Source organism: Benincasa hispida, chromosome 9 (assembly GCF_009727055.1).
Source record: "Benincasa hispida cultivar B227 chromosome 9, ASM972705v1, whole genome shotgun sequence".
NCBI lineage: Eukaryota > Viridiplantae > Streptophyta > Magnoliopsida > Cucurbitales > Cucurbitaceae > Benincasa > Benincasa hispida.
Genome location: NC_052357.1, coordinates 68183480 through 68203337, shown reverse-complemented (window position 1 = coordinate 68203337; position 19858 = coordinate 68183480). Strand labels below are relative to the sequence as shown.

Genomic DNA, 19858 nt, shown 5'->3' with positions numbered 1-19858 from the left:
TGGAAAATTTTGTAACGGAGAGAAAAATATAGGATGAGTAGGAAATAGTATATAAAGTAACAAAGAGAAATTTGAAATAATAATTTTGTAGTTAATTATAGGTTATAATAGTTTGAAACATCAATTATTATAGTCAGAGCCCTAAATATGGAGTGAGTTATAATATTTCACTCTACCTACTTAAAGTTGGGTCCCAAATGTCTTCTAATGTTTATAAGTTATTTAATTTGACTTTTGTAAAGAACAAATGTTAGATGTTCAAGAAACACATACATGTCATTTCGTGAAAACTAAAAAAGGACAACTTAGAAGATAGATAACCATTATTTTTGTTGTTACATACATGATATGCCACATTGTATAAGTTTAATGGCCGATTTAGAAATTTTGTTGACATGGGGCTTTATATGATTTAGTAAAAATAAATATAAATAGTGGGACTTGAACTTTGATCTAGAGGGGGTTAAAAGGTAAATTTGCTACTAAACTAGCTAGTAGTTTTGATATTATGCCAATTTTATATATATATATATAATATAAAGAACATAAAGTTGAGGGGGCTCGATCCATAATAAATCCACTCCTTTATACGTTTGAATCAACTTTTTGTTAAAAAATTGTTTGCTTGAAAATGAGAGGGAGAGGAAGACCTATTATTGTCCAGCGATGGAATTTGCTCATATATGGTCAATGTTACGAGTTTGGTTCTTGTCAGGATGTAATTTTATTATCACAAAATTAATTTTGCTAGAAGAGAGTACGCACATGCTGGAAGTTAACTTTGAGCAATGTTTAAGTGTAGGCTACGTTCTTTATTTTACGCAAAAAAAATATTTTTTTGAAAAAAATCGCCATATTAAAAGACTGTACGAAAATAGGTACAGCTCATACATGACTTAAGTATTTCTCGTCAACTTTTATTGTTATTTAGATATACTATCTTTATTGGTAAGCAACTTCCTCTTGTCGAAAGTCTGGTGTTTTTATTTTTATTTTATTTTTAATTTTTTTAGTTCCAATTCAGATATGGAAAAATGGGAGTCGATTCTTGAAGAGAGCCTAGAATTATTCTTAATTAGATATTGCGAAATTGGGAAGTAGAATTTGTAAGGTAATTATTTGGTTGTTAAACTTGCTTTGGTTTTCTAAATTTCACTAAGAGTTTAAATATTTACCTAAAAATTTGAAAATCGTGATTAAGATATTGTGTGAAACGTACACAATTTTTTAAAATTAATACTAAATGATTACCAAATGGAACTTAATTTTTTATCTTTGAAAATTCAACTTACAAATACAATTTCTACCTCTTTCTTTTTCTCTCTTTCTTCTTTTCTTTTCTTTTTTTATTTACTTTCTTATAATGTTTTAAAAATTCATGTTAAAGTTATTAAAACTAAAGAAAAAAAAACTTTTATAAAAACTCATTTTTGTTTTCAAATTTTAGCTAGAATTCAAATACTATCTTATAAAAATTGAAGACGTCAAAATGAACATAGTTCGATTGACAAAATATTCGTAAAAAAAATAAAAAAAATTTCATTTTAAAAAACAAAATACCAAATGGTGATTAAACTGTAATTCTTTTTTCATTTTTCAGCAGGTAGGCTGTAGCATCATTTTATTTCCAGCCATTTGGTGCAACATAAACTAAATGTACACAAAAAATTATTGCTTATTAAACGTGGTTTGGAAATTTATTTATTTATGTATATTTATTATTGTCATTTATCATTAGTTTTTTGCAATATTCCCGTGTGTAACTAAAATAACTCTCAGCAAGCAATTGCTTGTGGGGAAACCCATTTGTTCATGCGAGGGTGTCGTGCATGAACAATCACACCGTTAACACCCCTCTTCTACCTCCAATTTTAATATAATCTTCAGTTCAATGGGCTGCTTTTTTAATTTAAATTTTGGTTTTTGAGTGCGTACGTGGATTTGAATTTTCGACTTTAAATGAGATAATATATTATAAACCTTTGTATTTTAAGTTGACTAATGACATATATTTGGAGTATTTTTTCAAAATTATTAAAATCATTTTTGTCATGTTGAATTTGAAACACGTCTTTAATCACTTTAAATTAATTTAATATTTAATTTTATACTTTTAAAATTAATTTTCATTTCATCAAAATTTATTTTGAATCATTACAAAATATCTTTTTATAGTAATTTTAAAAATGACAAAAATGATTTTTAACCATTTTAAAATCACTCCTAAAAAAGTCTAGGAAGGAAAGCAATTTTGGAGTTGTGTTTAAACAATTATTTTGTTTTCAAAAATAAAGAATGGGATGTGAGAAGCATGTGAGATGTAACTCATTTTAATCCATTCTTAATGGGTATACTCTAGAGTACTTAGGGTTGTTTTTCCTTCTAAAGTTATAAACTCTTGTAGAAAGGACCATAATTCTATAGAACAGTATAATTGTTCAATAAAACTACATACAACCAACTAGCTCTTAATTAATGCATAACCAAGTAAGAAGGATCACTACAAAATTAAAAGGGTTAAATTATGGTTTAGTTTATAATTTTAAAGTTACATCTAATATTTCATTCATGAACTTAAAAAAAAAAAGTTCATCGAATTTTTAAACATTAATTTTGTGTAAATAGTAAGAGGCTACCGCATATCTTTATAATTATATGAAGTTGTCCACTCTGGACATTAGCTCTTGTAATTTTATTTTTGGTTTTATCTAAAATGACTCATACCATTGAAGATAGTTGTCATCTCTTATAAACTCATGAGCACCTCTTATCTAGTCAATGTAGGACTACTTTGATTCACTACATTTTTGTTCAATATCTGATGATTCTACCAACATGACTAAGTTAGAAGCATGACTCTGATACTACTTGTTATAGAAAATATATCCACATATCTTTACAATTATATGATATTTTTGTTCACTTTTTGGAAAATAAACTCTTAGGACTTTACTTTTTGGTTTGACCTAAAAGACCTTATATCATTAGAGATAATTATCATTTCTTATAAATTACACGATCATCTTCTTATCTAGACAATGTGGCACTTTGATCGTATGTATTCCCAACAACATCTACAACTTTTCGAGTTAAATTAGTAATTTCGCGAGCTATAATTTTTAAAGAAATCTTGAAAAATTCGAATCACATATGTACCTCTTAATTGCCCATGCATACTATATATGTTAGTTGACTGTGGTTGTTGTGAAAAAAAAATAAATAAATAAAATTAAGAAGTCGTGGTTGGGTTGATCACGACTCAAACTTTATTATATTAGTTTGATCCCCAATACAAATTGAATTGTATATTCCTTCATCATGGGCAATAAAGTGCAGCAATAACTTACGGCATTGTCGCGCTGTGGAAAAGTTTTCCATAAAAAGAAGAAGAATGTATAATAATCTCCGTCAACATCAAAAATCAATAATTTATTACGTTATTAATATAAAAAGAGTCAAAACGAAAATTAAACTGCTAATTTCCATATTAATAAAAATAACAATCACAACCAATTTCAAATTAAAAATTCACCATCAATTCACAATTAATGTTCTTCCTTCCTAGGATGAAATCTCTGCAGATTTATTACTATTAATATCTTTTTGAGGAAGAAAATCTATAAATATTCCATATCAATGATTATACTGTTAAATTGTAAATTTGGTTTCTACCATTTTGAAGAAAATTAAGAATTTAGTCTCTATAAATTTGGTTTCATAAAATCTAGTAAATAATAACATGATTAAATTCGAGTATAAAGTATATGGGTTAAATTCTATTTTTTTTTCAATAACAAAAACTAAATTTAATTTATAATTAATCCTGATAATTACACCTAATCTCATATTTTCATTCCTATTTTACTTATGCACTAAAAAGAAAATTTAAAAATCAGCTTTTTTAAATAAAAATTTAAACTTAATTATATTCATTCTCTCTCTTGTTATATATATAGCAAACAGAAGGTGACGACAAAGCAAGGAGTTCACGAGGAGGAAAAGAAAAACAGAGAGAAAAAAGAGAGAATGATTTGCCTTTTGGTTCAAGTAAACAAAGCCGAGCTATAAAGATAAAACAAAGGTTCCCTTCTAAGTTGTCTGAAATTAAACTTTTTATTTATTTATTTATTTTTATTGTCTTTACGTAGGAAAATTTCGAAAAAAATTGAGGGAAATGAAAAACAGTAAAAAATTTCCGTCAAATTTATTTTGCCTTTTCTCTTCTTCTCTTCTCTTTTACTTTCACGCGCCCTTCATCTCTGCAACAACAACAACACAGCCTCCTCTTGAGGCTCTGCGCCAGTTTTCTTCTTCATTGTCGTCGATGAAACTTCTCGACGGCCGCCGCTGCCGACGGACGCGACCCCGACGCGGCGCCACCTCCTCCTGCGATTACGCATTCACGACCAACATGTAATGTTATCAACGCTCTATCTATTTTTTTATAGTATTTTTAAAGAAAAAAAATTTGGGTGTAGTTTTCTTTGTCGCCCACTCAAAGAAAAATGTTTTAAGCTAATATTAATTTTTAAATTAGAATTATTGAAAATTTGGAATGAAATTTGAGAGTACAAGAAAAGTATTTTACCTATTTTAATTAAGACTAAATTATTATATATATAATATATATATATATATATATATATATATAACACAAAGCTACCTTGAATGATGCATTTACTATTGTATTGGTCTAGGTTGTAATGGACAACGGCATAATCGGGGTCAACTTGTCGAATCCAAAGGGTATGGTCATTGGAATACAATACAAAGGGGTTGAAAACTTGCTTGAGGTTGGCAATGCCGAAGATGATAGAGGGTAATTGTTTCTAATTTCCTAAAGCTCGGTGTAACGAGTTTGTTTTTAGTTTTAGTCGGGGTTGCTTTTAGTTTTAGTTTTTGAAATTTATGTTTACTTACTGATTATTTCTTTAGTGTGATTTTAATTTAAAAGTGTTTGAATTTTTAAACAAATTTTAAAAACAAAAGTTAACATTTTAGACCCCGTTTGGTAATCATTTTGTTTTTTGTTTTTGTTTTTGAAAATTAAGTCTATGAATACTACTACCACCCTCAAAATTCATTATTTGTTATCTACCTTTCACTAATGGATTAAAACACTAAGTCAAAAAAAAAAAGTTAATTTTTAAAAAGTTAATTTTGTTTTTGAAATTTAGTTAATAATTCAACCATTGTACTTAATAAAGATGCTAAGTAATGTAGATGAAATATGCTCAAATTTTAAAAACAAAAACTAAAAACCAAACGTAACCAAATAGAGCCTTTAGATTTTTTTTTTTCTAAAAAAAGTAATTTTTAAAAATTTGCAATTCGAATGTTTCCGTAGATTTTATTTTGGGTTAGATTGTGTTAAAAAATAAAATCCTGGTCGATTCTCTGGTTATCCAGTCAGGTTCACCCGACCGGACTATATGTTAAAAAAAAGAATATGCCAATCAAAATTAAAAAAAAAAAAAAAAACGATGATCAACCCAAAAATTTTAGGTTGAGTTAGATTGGGTTGACCCTTAAAAAATGAACCTTTCATTTAAAGTGAACCCAAATTTTCGAGTTGGTCTACAAAATACAGACACAACTCAGCCTTGTACACTCCTATTGAAAAGAAAAAGATAGAAAATAAACACAATTAAAAAATTAAAAAAAAAAAAGAAAAAACTAAATGGCTTACTAAAAAGGTCTAAATCATCCGGATTCTTTACTAACCTTTTATTTCCCTTACATATATAAAGTAGTTAACACCTAAAAAGTAAAAAATATTTATTTGTTTTTAAAAGTGATTTTTTTTCTGGTAGAAGAATGAGAAAATCAACCTCTAATTGAACTATGGTATTGAATTAACTACTTGAGTTATGCTGATCTCAAAAACAAAATAATAATCCAAACACAATATTTACTTAAATATCAATAGAGAGCTAATGCCTTGTGATTTTATGCGCTGAATTGAATATTCAGATATTGGGACATCGTTTGGAATCTGGCAGGAAGTTCAGGAACAAAGGGCATTTTCGATCGGTAAGTCTCCTGAAAAAACCAGCACTTCCAGTTATCAAATTTCTCCTGATTTTTGGTGAAGATATAAAAGTAATAAACATAATCCGATAGAATTTCGAAAAATCTGAAGCAAATGCATTTTTATGTACAGACTTGAAGCAACAGATTTCAAGGTAATTGTAGAAAATGATGAACAAATAGAACTCTCATTCAGCAGAACTTACAATTCATCCACCGGAGGCGATCTCATTCCCTTAAACATCGACAAAAGGTAAATCAAACATAAACGATTCTCAAAATTTCTCAGAATTTGAAATTAATCATCAGGGCAACGAACGAATAATTAAGGGCGAAAAATCGAAATCTTCTTGCTCTTCTTTTACAGGTTCGTGATGCTTCGTAATTCATCAGGATTCTATTCGTACGCCATTTACGAACACTTGAAAGAATGGCCTGCGTTTATCATCGACAACACTAGAATCGTATTCAAGCCCCGAAAAGACAAGTAAAGAAATCACAGTTTCAAATTTCGTTTCGATTTGAAAAAAATGAGATTGAATAAACCATGGAAATGGCAAATTTTGAATGATTTAGGTTTCATTACATGGCTGTAGCAGATAAGAGACAGAGATTCATGCCTTTGCCCGACGATCGGAAGCCACCGCAAGGGGAAGCCCTAGCTTATCCGGAGGCCGTACTTCTTGTCGATCCTATAGAACCAGAGTTCAAGGGAGAGGTGCTTCTACTATCCTCTTTGCCAAATAACCAATTGTTTTAAAAATAATTCTATAATTTTAAAAGTTGAATCTTTGGTAGAGTTTCAAAATTATTTTTTAAATGCAAATTATTTAGAATTTTGAATAAAAATTAAGATTTGAAATTATGTTAGGACCTAAAATGAAATTTTCTCCTCGTTATTTCATATCTCAATTTCAATATAAAATTATAAAGAATTTTTACTCCAAGAATATATTTTCTAAATTGTTTATAAAAATTTGATAATATTACAAATTTTGAAAACATAAAGAAGATTTTTGAAACAAACGGATATATATTCTTTTTCATTATAATTCGTCGGTCAACTGGCTATTATTATTATTATTTTTCATTTGGTTAAATTATAGGCGATAAACTTTTAAATTTGTGTAAAAAGAACCTAAACTTTAAAAAGTGTTGTTATAATTTTTTTTTAAAAAAGTGTTTTTGCAAGGCTACAGACTTTTAATTTTGTATTTTATAATTTTTGAATTAAAAAAAATTAATGAATCCATAAATTTTCATTTTTTCTCTTATATATTCTTACCCATACTAAAATTTTTAAAATTAATTGGTTTATTAGATTTAAAACTAAAATTTATATGTAATAAAACACTAAAACTTCTATTTATTTTTTTTAATAACTTTAGTGATTTTTTTTTTTAAAAAAATATTAGATAGTTCAAGAATCTATTAGTCATAAAATAAAAAATGCAACAATCTATTAGATATATTTGATATTTTTAAAGTTTAGGGACCTATTTGACATATAGTTAAAAATTGATAAATTTGTTAGACATTTTTTTAAAAAATAGACCAAATAGACATGAATTTAAAGGTTTAGAGTCTAAACTTGTAATTTATTAAAATTATAAGCTAAGAACCTTCGGTTAAATGAGAAGTTGGTCCTTAATTTTGACAATGATCTCAATTAGGTATTTTTATTTTTAGGTTATCTTTCAAATTTAGTCCCAACTTTGAGATCGGTGTTTGTTTGACCCTTAAACTTTCAAAATATACAAATATAATCCTTAAACTTTTTTTTTTTAAGCTTAACCTTTAACTTAAAAAAAAAATGTATGGATGTGTTAAACATAATATTGAAAGTTTATGAATCTATTAAACACAAAATTAAAAATTATTAACCTATTAGACACTTTAAAAAAACAGTAGTTGAAATGGATAATATTTTAGGGCTAATAAATAAGTGTATAACAATATTTTTAAATGATTGCAAATTTAACAAAATCTATCAGTGATAGATTATAACCCTAATAAACTTATCAACAATCGAGTCTATCATTGATACACTGTGGTATATGTGTTATATCAAAATATTTTTTTCCACTATATTATATCTGCTAATAATTTTGACATGGTTGTTATATTTGGAATTATCCCTTAAAAAAATCCAGATACCAAATATATAAAAACTTTAGATACATAATTTAACCTTATTTTTATTAATTTTTATGAGGATTAAAACGGTAAGAAAAATACTTAAGTTCATCTTAAACATCATCTATCTCTGTGTATCTCACAACTTAAATGTGACAAATTCTTTTTACTTATTTTTTTGAACTATTTTATTATTATTTTTACAGTAATGATAAGGGATACATAGATATGGGTATCTGAGTATATCGAAGTATTACCCAAATGGTAGTTTAACATATGAATAATTGTAATTATTTTTTTCCTTTTCTTTTTTATAATTTCAATTTTTAGGGGTAAGGAATTTGAGTGGTCATTTCATTTAATAACTACCGATGCAGGTGGATGACAAGTACCAATACGGCTGCGAAAGCAAAGACGCTCGGGTTCACGGGTGGATATCCACCGACCCGCCCATTGGCTTTTGGCATATCGCACCCACCGAGGAGTTCCGCTCCGGTGGACCCCTCAAACAGTTTCTCACCTCCCATGTCGGTCCCACAACCCTTACTGTGAGTGCTCTCTGCTCCATCTTCAACTGAAATTCATCTCTTCTTCCTTCTCTCATGGATCATATTTCCAATTGGCAATTAGTTTTCTTCTCTTTTCATGCAATTTTGCGATTATTGAAGCTTTCATTTGAGTTACAAAGTAATTTCAGTCCAGAAGTTTGCCAATGAACCTGATCAATGCCTTCCAATCAGGCTTGAAATGTACACGATGATTGATGATTGATTATGTTTTTGACGAATTCCATTATGGCTATTGAACTAATCGTTTTAACATCTGGAAGACTGGAACGTAATGGTAATTGTATTTGTTAGGTTTTTCATAGTGCTCATTACGCAGGAGAGGATATGGTTGTAAAGTTCGGATGTAATGAGCCATGGAAGAAGGTTTTCGGTCCTATCTTTATCCATCTTAATTCCTTTCCTGAAGGAGAGGATCCGCTTAGACTCTGGCAAAATGCTAAAGAACAGGTATATAATTTTTTATAAAGATCGATGAATCGATGAGCAATGATCTAAATGGAGCTGTCATTTTCAGATGATGGCTGAAGTTCAAAGCTGGCCTTACGGTTTCCTTGCTTCTGAGGATTTTCCCAAATCCGATCAACGAGGCACCGTCAACGGCAGATTGATAATCCGGGAGAGGTAGCTTATTATCTGTTTGTTGCAATTCTGAGAGCAAGAAAGAAAATATAAATGAGAATTTTTTTTTTCTTCTTTTCTAAATTTCATAATTCTTCGTCCTGCTTAGATATGTGAGTGATGAATATGTGCCTGCAAGTGGTGCATATGTGGGGTTGGCACTTCCTGGAGAACTTGGCTCTTGGCAAACCGAAAGCAAGGTGCAGCGACATCTGAGAATCTTATATACTCATCCAATTTGCTTGCACATGTTCTTTTTAATAATAATTGTGATTAAAATAGTCGAATTTAGTTAAAGATAGTATTATTTAATAATTGTTACGAATAGTTGGAGGATAATTAAACTAGCGGTCGATTATGTATGTTTGGTTAGCTAAATGGTTGACTTACTCGGATAATAGTTGACTTTTTCAATCTATATCATTTACTACTATTGGGATTATCGTACTTTGAAGGCTGGTTTTCTAAAAATTCACTTCTTAAATTGCTGGTTAGATGCAAATGCCCCTTAAAACTTCTCCCTGTCAGTGGCATGAGCGGAAATCTTTTTTTCATTTCATAAATTATTGATGACCTATGGCTGACTTCAACACGTTTGGCAACTCAGGGCTACCAATTCTGGACTAGAGCAGATCAGAATGGATCTTTCTCTTTGAATAATGTTCGCAGCGGAAATTATAGTCTCTATGGATGGGTCCCCAATTTTATTGGCAATTACCAATACAACGCTTTCATCGCCGTAACCCCAGGTTTTAACCTCACTTCCATCATTATTTTCATGCTTTCACTGCGTGTATGATTAGTATTTTAATCTCGTTGAGTATGTAGGCAGTGATATCAATGTGGGAGAACTTGTTTTTGAGCCCCCAAGAGATGGTCCAACATTGTGGGAAATAGGCATTCCTGACCGTACTGCTGCAGAATTCTATGTGCCAGATCCTAATCCAAAGTATATTAATAAACTTTATGTCAATCATTCAGATAGGTAAGTTCCTTGGGAGTTTTCACTTTTCTTTCTTTAGAACTTTTTCCTTTTTAGCATAGCTGCATAGGTGTAAAGTAGCCTGTTGGAGTGATGTGTAGTCTGATGATAGTTAATATTATCTTCTTTATACATGTTTGGGGTGTCGTGCCATAGTTTTATTTCAATATTTACTTATATTTCTATGATAATTTTCTCAATCGATTATTATGCCAGGTTTAGGCAGTATGGATTATGGGAAAGATACACAGAGTTATATCCTGACGAGGATCTAGTTTATACAGTCGACCTTAGTGACTATAGAAAAGATTGGTTCTTTGCACAGGTTACCAGGTCTCCTTCCTCAAAACTTTTCTTGCAGTTTTCTTTTTTTTTTCCTCAATGATTTTTTGTTGCTAAATAATCTTGTAAAATTGGCCTATCATAAAAGTGAGATATGCATTATCTCATTTTGCATATATCAGTAACGTTCAAAATGCAGAAATGAATGCACAATATTTCAAACACTTGAAATTAGCTCATTTTATTTAATGGATAGTGATTGTATCTTATACTTCTCAATTATCTATCATTGAGTTTGCTGTTACTTTTTATGCATTCTTTGATAGCTTGTGCGGTGTATTCTGCAATTCTAGGGGCTGTTAGTAGATGCATTGAATACTACCAATGAATGATCTACTTACTCAAGCTGTTCTTTATTTTTTATGATTATTTTTTTAATTTAAAAAAATTAAAAGATTTTGGCTGACAATTTGGGATTGTATATGTTTATTTTTTGTTAGCATTTCTATAACATTGTTGTTAACATAGAATTGAATTGGTAGACACTTTGGCTATAACCCTTTTTTGCAATGTAGGAAGATAGAGGACAACAAATATGCTGGAACTACCTGGAAAATAAAGTTCCAACTTGACAGTCCAGATACACATGGAACATATAGGCTGCGTCTTGCATTGGCCACTGCACATGCTGCAGAATTACAAGTATGAAACTCTATCTTTATCTTATATTTGACTGCTCATGACCTATCACTTTGGGGTTTTGGGGTGTGGGGGCGGTGTAGGATCAAACTCATCTTTTTTCTAGCGTGCGTCTCCATTTTTACTTGAAACTAAAATATATTGTTACTTTAAGGTTCGACTGAATGATGCACAAGCACTTCCTCCATTATTCACAACTGGATTGATTGGAAAGGACAATACTATAGCTAGACATGGAATCCATGGTCTCTATCGTTTGTACACGGTTGACATTCCGGGTGGTGAGCTTGTGGTGGGCAACAATACAATTCTTCTTACGCAAGCAAGTAGCAACAGTCCTTTTGTAGGGATCATGTATGATTATATTCGTCTAGAAGGACCCTTAACATCCAAAATGTAAATAATTCAATTGAACTTGTTACAGATTCATTCAATAAAATTTTCATCATATCTGACCAAGGAAGTCTCGACTGTATATGCCTTTATTGGTGAGAAATCGAGGAGATTAATTGCCCAATTCCTCGATTATAATAAAAGAAATTTCTTTTCTTCTTAAAATCTTAGACATGTTGTAGGAGTGAATAGTTTGTGTTAAAGCAAACAATTAAGCACTTCACCTTACAAAACACATTTATTTATAAGCAAATTTCACTGATTTCAGTGTGCACATCAATGGATGTATATGTGTCAACATAAATTTATTTCTCCATTTCACACTAAAAAAACTGCTGATTTTTTATTCAATAAACTTAGAGGCTGTTTGGGAGGTTGGAATGTAATCAGGATTACCGAGAATCAAAGGAGTGTTGGAATGCGTGAGGAATCAAGGACGGAATGGAAATGAGATCGTGATGCTTGAAAACGTGGGAAAGAGGGTTTGAGTTGAAAGGAAACCAAATGAGTTTGGTATTACAAATTGGACCCAAAACACTCAATCCAAACCTGGGTTTTAGATTATAAACACATTCCATTACGGGCCTCCAAACAGTCCTGTAGGGTGAAAGGAATAGACTTGCACAGGCAATATTGACCATCGAATATTTGTAGAGCATAAGAGGGTCACTCCTTCCTATCAGTTCCAACCAGTAGAGATTGACACCTTCCTTGGCTTTTTATAGAAAAGAATTGTTTTAAACAGAGTGAGGAACTATTAAGGAGGCGTACTTAGTTATTGAATTCTTTTTGTTTCTATTTTATTTTTCACTACTTTTGGGAATTTGTATCATTTGAACATTTTAAAGTTATTTCTTGTTAAAGAAAAAGATTCGTTGCATCTGAATAGAAAAACTGTCTTTGTTGAATATCCTTTGTTGAGGATGATAAATTGAAATCACGTGTAGATGTTAGCTACACTATACTCATGTAATTGGTAATTTAATATATCTTATAAATTCACTCCAAGTCAGTCATTATATGTGATTTTCCATTTTGGGGATAACGTTTGCTTGTGGCATTTTGAAGTGCTGTCTCCTTCATCTCTTTATTAGTGCTGTTAGGGAGAAGATTAGAAAACACTTCATCTTTTGTTCAAGAAAAATCTAACTATGAAATTTCTTTTAAGTCTTGCAACTTACCATCCTTTCCTTCAACTCCCAGATTCGCAGTTGAAGTTAAATGTATGAAACAAGATGCTTTAGAGGATTAGAAAAAAGGGCACTATAAATATTTTCTTTTCCGACTGCAAGTCTTGTCATTTCACAAAATCCGGGAAATACTATCAGTTGAACATATAAAAGGGAAACTCTTTCCTGGTAAGGAAGTTCTGGAAATCATCAGCTAGGACGAGGGATTAGGCTTTGCTAAAAATGGCAAATGAGATACTCCAATTGGATATTCAGGATCATCATGTAAGTCACGATTCTTTCTTTCTTCTGTTCAATATCACTTAAATTGGTTTAAGAGATGAGAAGATGTGTTTTGCATTTGTGTGGGCTGCAGGTAGTTATGGACAATGGTATATTGCAAGTGACACTGTCCAAGCCAGATGGAAATGTTACTGGGATAAAATACAACAGCATTGACAATGTTTTAGAAGTTGATGATAAGGAAGCTCATAGAGGGTATATGATTCCCTTTACTACTATCATCATGTCTCTCTATCTTCCTCTAGTTATATGATTGTCTACTTTATTCCAAACTTTATGTTCACTCAGATTGATTGATGAAATATGATGCAGGTACTGGGACCTTGTGTGGAACTCTGGGACTCCAGGAACGACAGGAACCTTCGATGAGTATGCCGAAACTAACACTAATTATTAAACTGGATTTTCAATTTTTTGTTCTTTCATTTCAAGTCTTGGTAGTCTTCTGTTACAGGTTTTCTTTCTTCTATTCTTATGAGGCATCTATTTGAAAATCTAAAGTTCATTGATGGGCTTTCTTTAATTCTACTTAAAGACACTGTATAGCTGAAATGGTCTCAAGACATTTAAATTGTTTTCAGGATGAGAGGAAAAGAATTTGAAGTGATTGTGCAAAATGAGGAACAGATAGAGCTCTCATTTAAAAGGAATTATCCATTTAAGGACGAGGCTGTTCCCTTAAATATAGACAAAAGGTGCCTGCAATCTGCATCATGAATTTAATGACCTTATGTCCTTATGTTCTTTTTTTAAATAATAACTTGAAAAAAAAGAAATAAAGAAATACAAAAACTGATAGAAGTTCCTTTTTCAGGTTCATAATGCTTCGTAACTCCTCTGGATTCTACTCCTATGCCATCTATGAGCACATGAAGGAATGGCCACCATTCAACCTTCCCCAAACAAGGATTGTGTTTAAGCTAAGAAAAGACAAGTATGACAACATACACTCCCACATGGATGTTTCTACTTCCTCTTCAATATATTTAGCGTTAATTTAGAATACCTAGTTTAAGCACATTTTAAAAGAAAAATATTTTCAATAAAAATGTTTTACATTTGACATTTTTTTTTTTTCAAAACAGATATTTTTCACATATTTTGAAGAATTTCATTTAATCACTTTTAACGTTATTTTTTGGAGAATTCATCTCTCAATCAAAAAAGATTTTTAAATTGATCCAAATTTTTTGAACTATTTCATACTATTTTAGATTTTTTTAAAAATAAAAGTTTGATCATCTAAAATCACTTTGTAAGCTATATTAAACACACTTTTCGATTGGTTGTGCGGTGAATCATTAATTAATAATGATGTTTTTTTCGTTCATTGTAATATAGGTTTCATTATATGGCCATAGCAGATGACAGACGGAGATTCATGCCACTTCCTGAGGATAGACTACGTCATAGAGGAAAACCTTTGGATTTTCCGGAGGCTGTATTGCTAGTCAATCCTAAAGAACCCAAGTTCAAGGGAGAGGTTCTTCTACTTCTCATGACATTGCTTTGTCTGACTCATAATTTTCTGTTCTTTTATAATGAAACCCAAAAACTTTAAGCTTTTATATTAGTATTGAAGAACATGGAATCCAATAAAATATGATTGGGTTCAAACATTTGCATATTTTTGTAAGTAAGTCTCTAAATTAAACATATTTAGAAGTTCTCATCATTCTTATATACCATGTTAAAGTATTGATATAATTAAAATTTTCGTAATCCACATACTTCAGCTTTTTGGTTCAGTAATGATTTAACATGGTATTAGAGTAAAAGATCTTATGTTTAAACTCCTGTAATGTTATTTTGTTTCCAATTAATGTTGACTTCAACTTCTTGGACCTTCGACAAGTTTTCAAGTCCTTAAGTGAAGCAAAATGTCAAAATTAAATTTATGGTAACTCATCAACTTAAGTTTTTAAGTTTAGTGGTGATTAAACATACCTGAACCTAAAAAAGTATCAAATTAGGACAGTGCTCAATCTACGAGAAATATCTATACTGAAACAAATTGCTTTGATGGACCAAGCTAAGTTTATAAGAATCTGATATCATTTAACGTGCCTGTGAGTAGGTGGATGATAAGTACCAATATTCTTGTGAAAATAAAGATCTTAAAGTGCATGGATGGATATCCATGGATCCTCCAGTGGGTTTCTGGCAAATCACTCCAAGCAGTGAGTTCAGATCAGGTGGACCCCTCAAACAGAATCTTACCTCTCATGTGGGTCCATATGCTCTTGCTGTAAGTACATATCATTTCTGGTAAATGAGCAAGTTTAAGTTAATTGAAGAGGAATTTAAACTTGAATTATGTAATGCATATTAGTTAGTTTTTTTTTTTTGTAATAAACCGAGCTTTCATTAAGAGAATGAAAGAATTTAAAATGGCATATAAAATGCATATCAATGAATCAAAATGCTACAATTTCAGATGTTCCTCAGCGCTCATTATTCAGGAGAGGACTTGGTGCTGAAGCTCAGTCCTGATGAACCATGGAAGAAAGTTTTTGGCCCTGTGTTTTTCTATCTAAATTCTGTTTCTGATGGAGTTGATCCACTTTCTTTGTGGGAAGATGCTAAAACTCAGGTTATAATGATAAAGCTGGATTTTGATTATATTTTAAATTTGATCTTGAAAATGGTTGTTTCCGACCCAACTTTGCCTATAAATATATCTTCTACATAACTATTTTCCAGATGACGAAGGAAGTTCAAAGCTGGCCCTATTCTTTTCCAGCTTCTGAGGATTTCCCCCCACCAAACCAACGTGGTAGATTGACTGGCAAATTATTTGTCCTTGACAGGTAGATTTATACGTATATACATACATGCACAGAAACACACATGCATAAGTTAACAGGTAGATTTATACGTATATACATACATGCACAGAAACACACATGCATAAGTTAACTGCTAGTAGAATTATCTATAGCCAACCTTTTTCTGTTTATTAAATAATAAATTGAAAATTTTGTACCAGCAACTAAGGTTAAAATACCATTTTATTTACATTCCATTTTAGTTTTTAGGTTTCCAAATGTCCAGATTTAGTCCCTACTTTTAACAAATCTTAAATTTAGCAATTCAAAGATTTTTTCTTCATTTTTTTCCCCTAATTATTATTATCATCATTTAAAATTGGTTAAATAATAATAACATGTTTCATGCCAAAAAAGAGTGTATTTCTAAAATTTATAGAGGGAAAACTTTTTTTTCTTTATAATCGTGAATGTTCGGGCTAGCTTATGCTACCTCTGCTAGTCTACGAGGTACCCCATTTGATCCTACAACATTTGGGTGCCAAGAAAACTTGTAGAATTTTAAATCTTAAGTATGTAACCACCATGGTTTGACCATTTATAGAGGGAAACTTAATAGACTTTTTTTTTTAAAGAAAAAGTAAATTATAAATTAATAGTAGAACTATTTTTAAGATTTATTGAAAATATAGAGACTAAATTTGAACGTTTTAAAAGTTCGAAGACCGATAGGAGAAATTTTAAAGCATAGAGACCAAAATGGTATTTTAACTTGTAATTTGAGATGAAATTTTAGGACTAAATAATTTGCAATTCATTGCACTTGTATGCAGATATGTTAATCAAGATAAAATGCTGGCAACTGATGCATATGTGGGACTGGCAGCACCAGGAGATGCTGGATCATGGCAGACCGAAAACAAGGTACTGAGGATTGATGTTAAATTCTTGACAAACAATTGAAGTTCGAACTTTTGAAGTGCATTACATATTAAACAACGACAACAAAGAAAATGATATTATTTGAATCATGACCAGGGTTACCAGTTTTGGACCAAAACAGATGCAGATGGCTCGTTTAGCATTGAACACATACGCATCGGCGACTACAATCTTTATGCTTGGGTTCCTGGCTTCATTGGTGACTACCGTTATGATGCTGTCATTAGTGTCTCTGCAGGTTTCACTACACTTTCTAAAAGTTTTGCATTTGTATATTCAGATTATTGACGGTTAAAATTATTATTGAATTCATTCATAATTCAATTGGTTAAGGCATAGCATATGTCATTGACTAAGAGTTCAGATGTGTATGAAGCTTATAATTCTATTCAGTATTTGTATTTCTATTGATGTTCGATTCAGGTAGTGATATGGACGTAGGTGATCTTGTTTATGAGCCGCCTAGGAATGGGCCGACATTGTGGGAAATAGGAATTCCTGATCGCTCTGCTGCTGAATTCTATGTTCCTGATCCTGATCCAAAGTACATTAACAAATTGTATGTCAATCATCCGGATAGGTATGAAACCTTTTCTAACTTCATAATATTGTTTCAGTTATGGTAATCACTTGCCTTAGGATACTCCGATTTGTGAATATATCAATAATTTGAAGGAAGCATTATTACATAAATGTAAGCAAGCTTTTGGTTTAACATGGTTTCAAGAACAGGTGGTCTAAGAGGTCCTATGTTCAAACTAATATTGATTTCCACTTGTTGGGTCTTCTACATATTTAAGCCTACAAATGAGGTGGAGTGTTAGTTGATATAATAATAAATTTACCTTCACTTGTAAGCTTAAATTTTTAGGTCAATAAGTGATTTAACAAATCTCAAAAAAAATTTCCATCCCAATATCTAAATCATCGATAATCTTGAAAGTTCTAAATCATCACTGAGCATAAAAGTTAATGCTGTTTGGTTGTTGCGAGCTTAAAAGAAGATTATAAAGAAAACAACATTGACCCTAAATTTAGAAGCTTAAATTCTTGGAGTCTTACTGTTGATCAGATTCAGGCAATATGGACTGTGGGAAAAATATGCAGAGTTATATCCTGATGCAGACTTAGTATATACAGTTGGTGTCAGTGATTACACAAAAGATTGGTTCTTTGCTCATGTTAATCGGTAAGTATTTTCCAATATATGGGGTAGGTTTATTTGTATTAAAATATATTAAGTTTATAAGGTTTATCCTTTTTTTTTATTTTAATTAATGACAGAACGAGAAATGATGGATCCCATTTAGCAACCACGTGGGAAATCAAGTTTACACTTGATAATGTCATAGAAAAGAGCGGCACCTATACGTTGCGAGTGGCTCTGGCCACCGCCAATGTTGCTGAATTACAGGTACTCAATCTTGTTACACTGTTTAACTATATCAGACATTTGCCCATAAACGATTTTAAGCATTAAAAAAATCCACTAGTACTCCTTTTAGAACAAACCAATGAACTTGTAATTTGATCAAATAATGAACTTCCATTACTAATGAGGTATTACCAATAATCATATTTTTAACTTTTTAATATTATTGATTCTTTTATATCAAGGTGAATTAGATTTTGGATTTAGTTTCTATTTGGTCTATCGCTTTCAAAATGTTACATTTTTAGTCATTAAGTTTTGAATTTGATTTCAATTTAGTCCTTAGCCTCTTACTTTTCAAAATGTTATAATTTTATCTTTGAGATTTGAGTTTTGTTTCAATTTGATTCTTAGATTTCAAGGTTTACACTTTTAACTTCAAATTTTCACTAAAAACCCAGAAGAAAGATTTATTTATGTAATTATAAAGAAATATCAAATGTTCACATGTTGATATTCTTTTTTTTATTATTAAAAAAGATCCAGGTAAATAATCCAGAAGCAAAGCCTAGTTTATTTACAACAGGAGTGATTGGGCATGACAATACAATTGCTAGGCATGGAATTCATGGACTCTATCGACTCTACAGTGTGGACATATTAGGATCTCTACTGGTGGAAGGAGATAACACCATCTTCCTTTCACAAATTATAAACAACTCATCTTTCAATGGCGTCATGTATGATTATATCCGCCTCGAAGGCCCTCCATCCGACACCTCTACTTCATAAACTATCCTTTTTTTCCTTTTAACATTGCAAAATTTGACCTTTCAATGATTATTATCATCTTAGTATTGTAAATTTATGAAACTTTGGCTGATTGATATTTGCATCAGCTTAACCCATGTCACCTTATAATTCAAAATTTGAGCATAATTCAATTGATACAAAGTATATTTTTTTATTACGAGGTCAAAGGTTCGAGTTTTTTACCCCTCATTTAAGCTCATAATAATAATGATGATGATGATAATTCAAAATTTGAAATCTAAAAAAATTCAGTTACATTGAGTCAATTCTAAAGTTCATTTCAATGTATAGGAATTTAAAGACATACTTTAACATGGTTAAAAGTGAATATATATATATATATATATTCCCCTTATGTTTACATATGCTATCTATCTAAGTTATGCTTAGCTGTATTAATTTTGTTGAGTTGAGAAATTTAAACCACTTACCCCACATGTAGTTTGCTCCAAAACCACTCAAAACACTTCAATTGAGCAGTCTAATTTGAACACATATCGTACAAACATCTTATTTATCTAATAAAATATGTGATGTTTTATTTGATCATTAATGCAAATTAATATCCAAGGTTATCTTGTAGTTTAAACATGTATGTTGAGATATATAGGTAAATCATGTTTAAGTGATAATCTAAATGGTCTGTAGTAGATGGATAAGGCTAGATACCTTATCCTGGTGACACTACGAGTACGACCCGCTTTATAGATGTTACAATTGTTGTAAAGTACTACAAATGATCTAATCTTGATCATTCATATAGAGACATGTGAGTGGGGGTA

At 30.7% G+C, this 19858-nt stretch overlaps 2 protein-coding genes and 1 long non-coding RNA gene across 10 annotated transcripts; 2 read left to right on the top strand and 1 right to left on the bottom strand.

Annotated features, from left to right (window-relative positions):
* The first annotated feature begins 3995 nt into the window (after positions 1-3995).
* LOC120086702 (probable rhamnogalacturonate lyase B) lies at positions 3996-13050 on the top strand. Of its 7 annotated transcripts, none has more exons than XM_039043466.1 (16): positions 3996-4413; positions 4698-4819; positions 5974-6033; positions 6164-6283; positions 6398-6517; positions 6607-6748; positions 8544-8714; positions 9027-9182; positions 9250-9356; positions 9463-9553; positions 9961-10102; positions 10182-10338; positions 10552-10660; positions 11197-11319; positions 11471-11712; positions 12913-13039. In XM_039043466.1, exons 2-16 carry the CDS (start codon positions 4704-4706, stop codon positions 12959-12961), a joined length of 1905 nt encoding a protein of 634 aa, XP_038899394.1. In that variant the 5' UTR covers positions 3996-4413; positions 4698-4703; the 3' UTR covers positions 12962-13039. The 7 variants fall into 7 exon arrangements, 5 of the variants coding, with proteins under 5 accessions (XP_038899394.1, XP_038899393.1, XP_038899396.1 ...); XM_039043465.1 differs by having other exon boundaries at positions 10552-10668; positions 11193-11319; XR_005484293.1 differs by lacking the exon at positions 11471-11712 and having other exon boundaries at positions 11193-11319; positions 12913-13050.
* LOC120086704 lies at positions 5686-6758 on the bottom strand. 2 transcript variants are annotated; one of them, XR_005484295.1, is made up of 3 exons: positions 6617-6758; positions 6237-6486; positions 5686-6042 (listed from the first exon to the last, which is right to left on the bottom strand). It is a non-coding gene; the product is annotated as an uncharacterized LOC120086704 (long non-coding RNA). The 2 variants fall into 2 exon arrangements; XR_005484294.1 differs by having other exon boundaries at positions 6237-6465.
* On the top strand, positions 13023-19211 carry LOC120086701 (probable rhamnogalacturonate lyase B). Its single transcript, XM_039043464.1, has 15 exons — positions 13023-13163; positions 13255-13376; positions 13494-13550; positions 13763-13876; positions 13996-14115; positions 14523-14664; positions 15259-15429; positions 15619-15774; positions 15885-15991; positions 16783-16873; positions 16988-17129; positions 17315-17471; positions 17964-18080; positions 18176-18305; positions 18804-19211. The coding sequence occupies exons 1-15, from the start codon at positions 13122-13124 to the stop codon at positions 19053-19055; spliced, it is 1920 nt and encodes a 639-aa protein (XP_038899392.1). The 5' UTR covers positions 13023-13121; the 3' UTR covers positions 19056-19211.
* Positions 19212-19858: the final 647 nt, after the last annotated feature.

Excerpts from the sequence above, each read along its gene's own strand:
- LOC120086702 (XM_039043465.1), top strand. The coding sequence starts at position 4,704 with ATGGACAACGGCATAATCGGGGTCAACTTGTCGAATCCAAAGGGTATG. Across the intron at positions 6,518-6,606 it reads TTCAAGCCCCGAAAAGACAA|GTTTCATTACATGGCTGTAG; the intron begins GTAAAGAAATCA and ends TGAATGATTTAG. Across the intron at positions 6,749-8,543 it reads AACCAGAGTTCAAGGGAGAG|GTGGATGACAAGTACCAATA; the intron begins GTGCTTCTACTA and ends CTACCGATGCAG.
- LOC120086701 (XM_039043464.1), top strand. The coding sequence starts at position 13,122 with ATGGCAAATGAGATACTCCAATTGGATATTCAGGATCATCAT. Across the intron at positions 13,377-13,493 it reads GATAAGGAAGCTCATAGAGG|GTACTGGGACCTTGTGTGGA; the intron begins GTATATGATTCC and ends AATATGATGCAG. Across the intron at positions 14,116-14,522 it reads TTTAAGCTAAGAAAAGACAA|GTTTCATTATATGGCCATAG; the intron begins GTATGACAACAT and ends ATTGTAATATAG.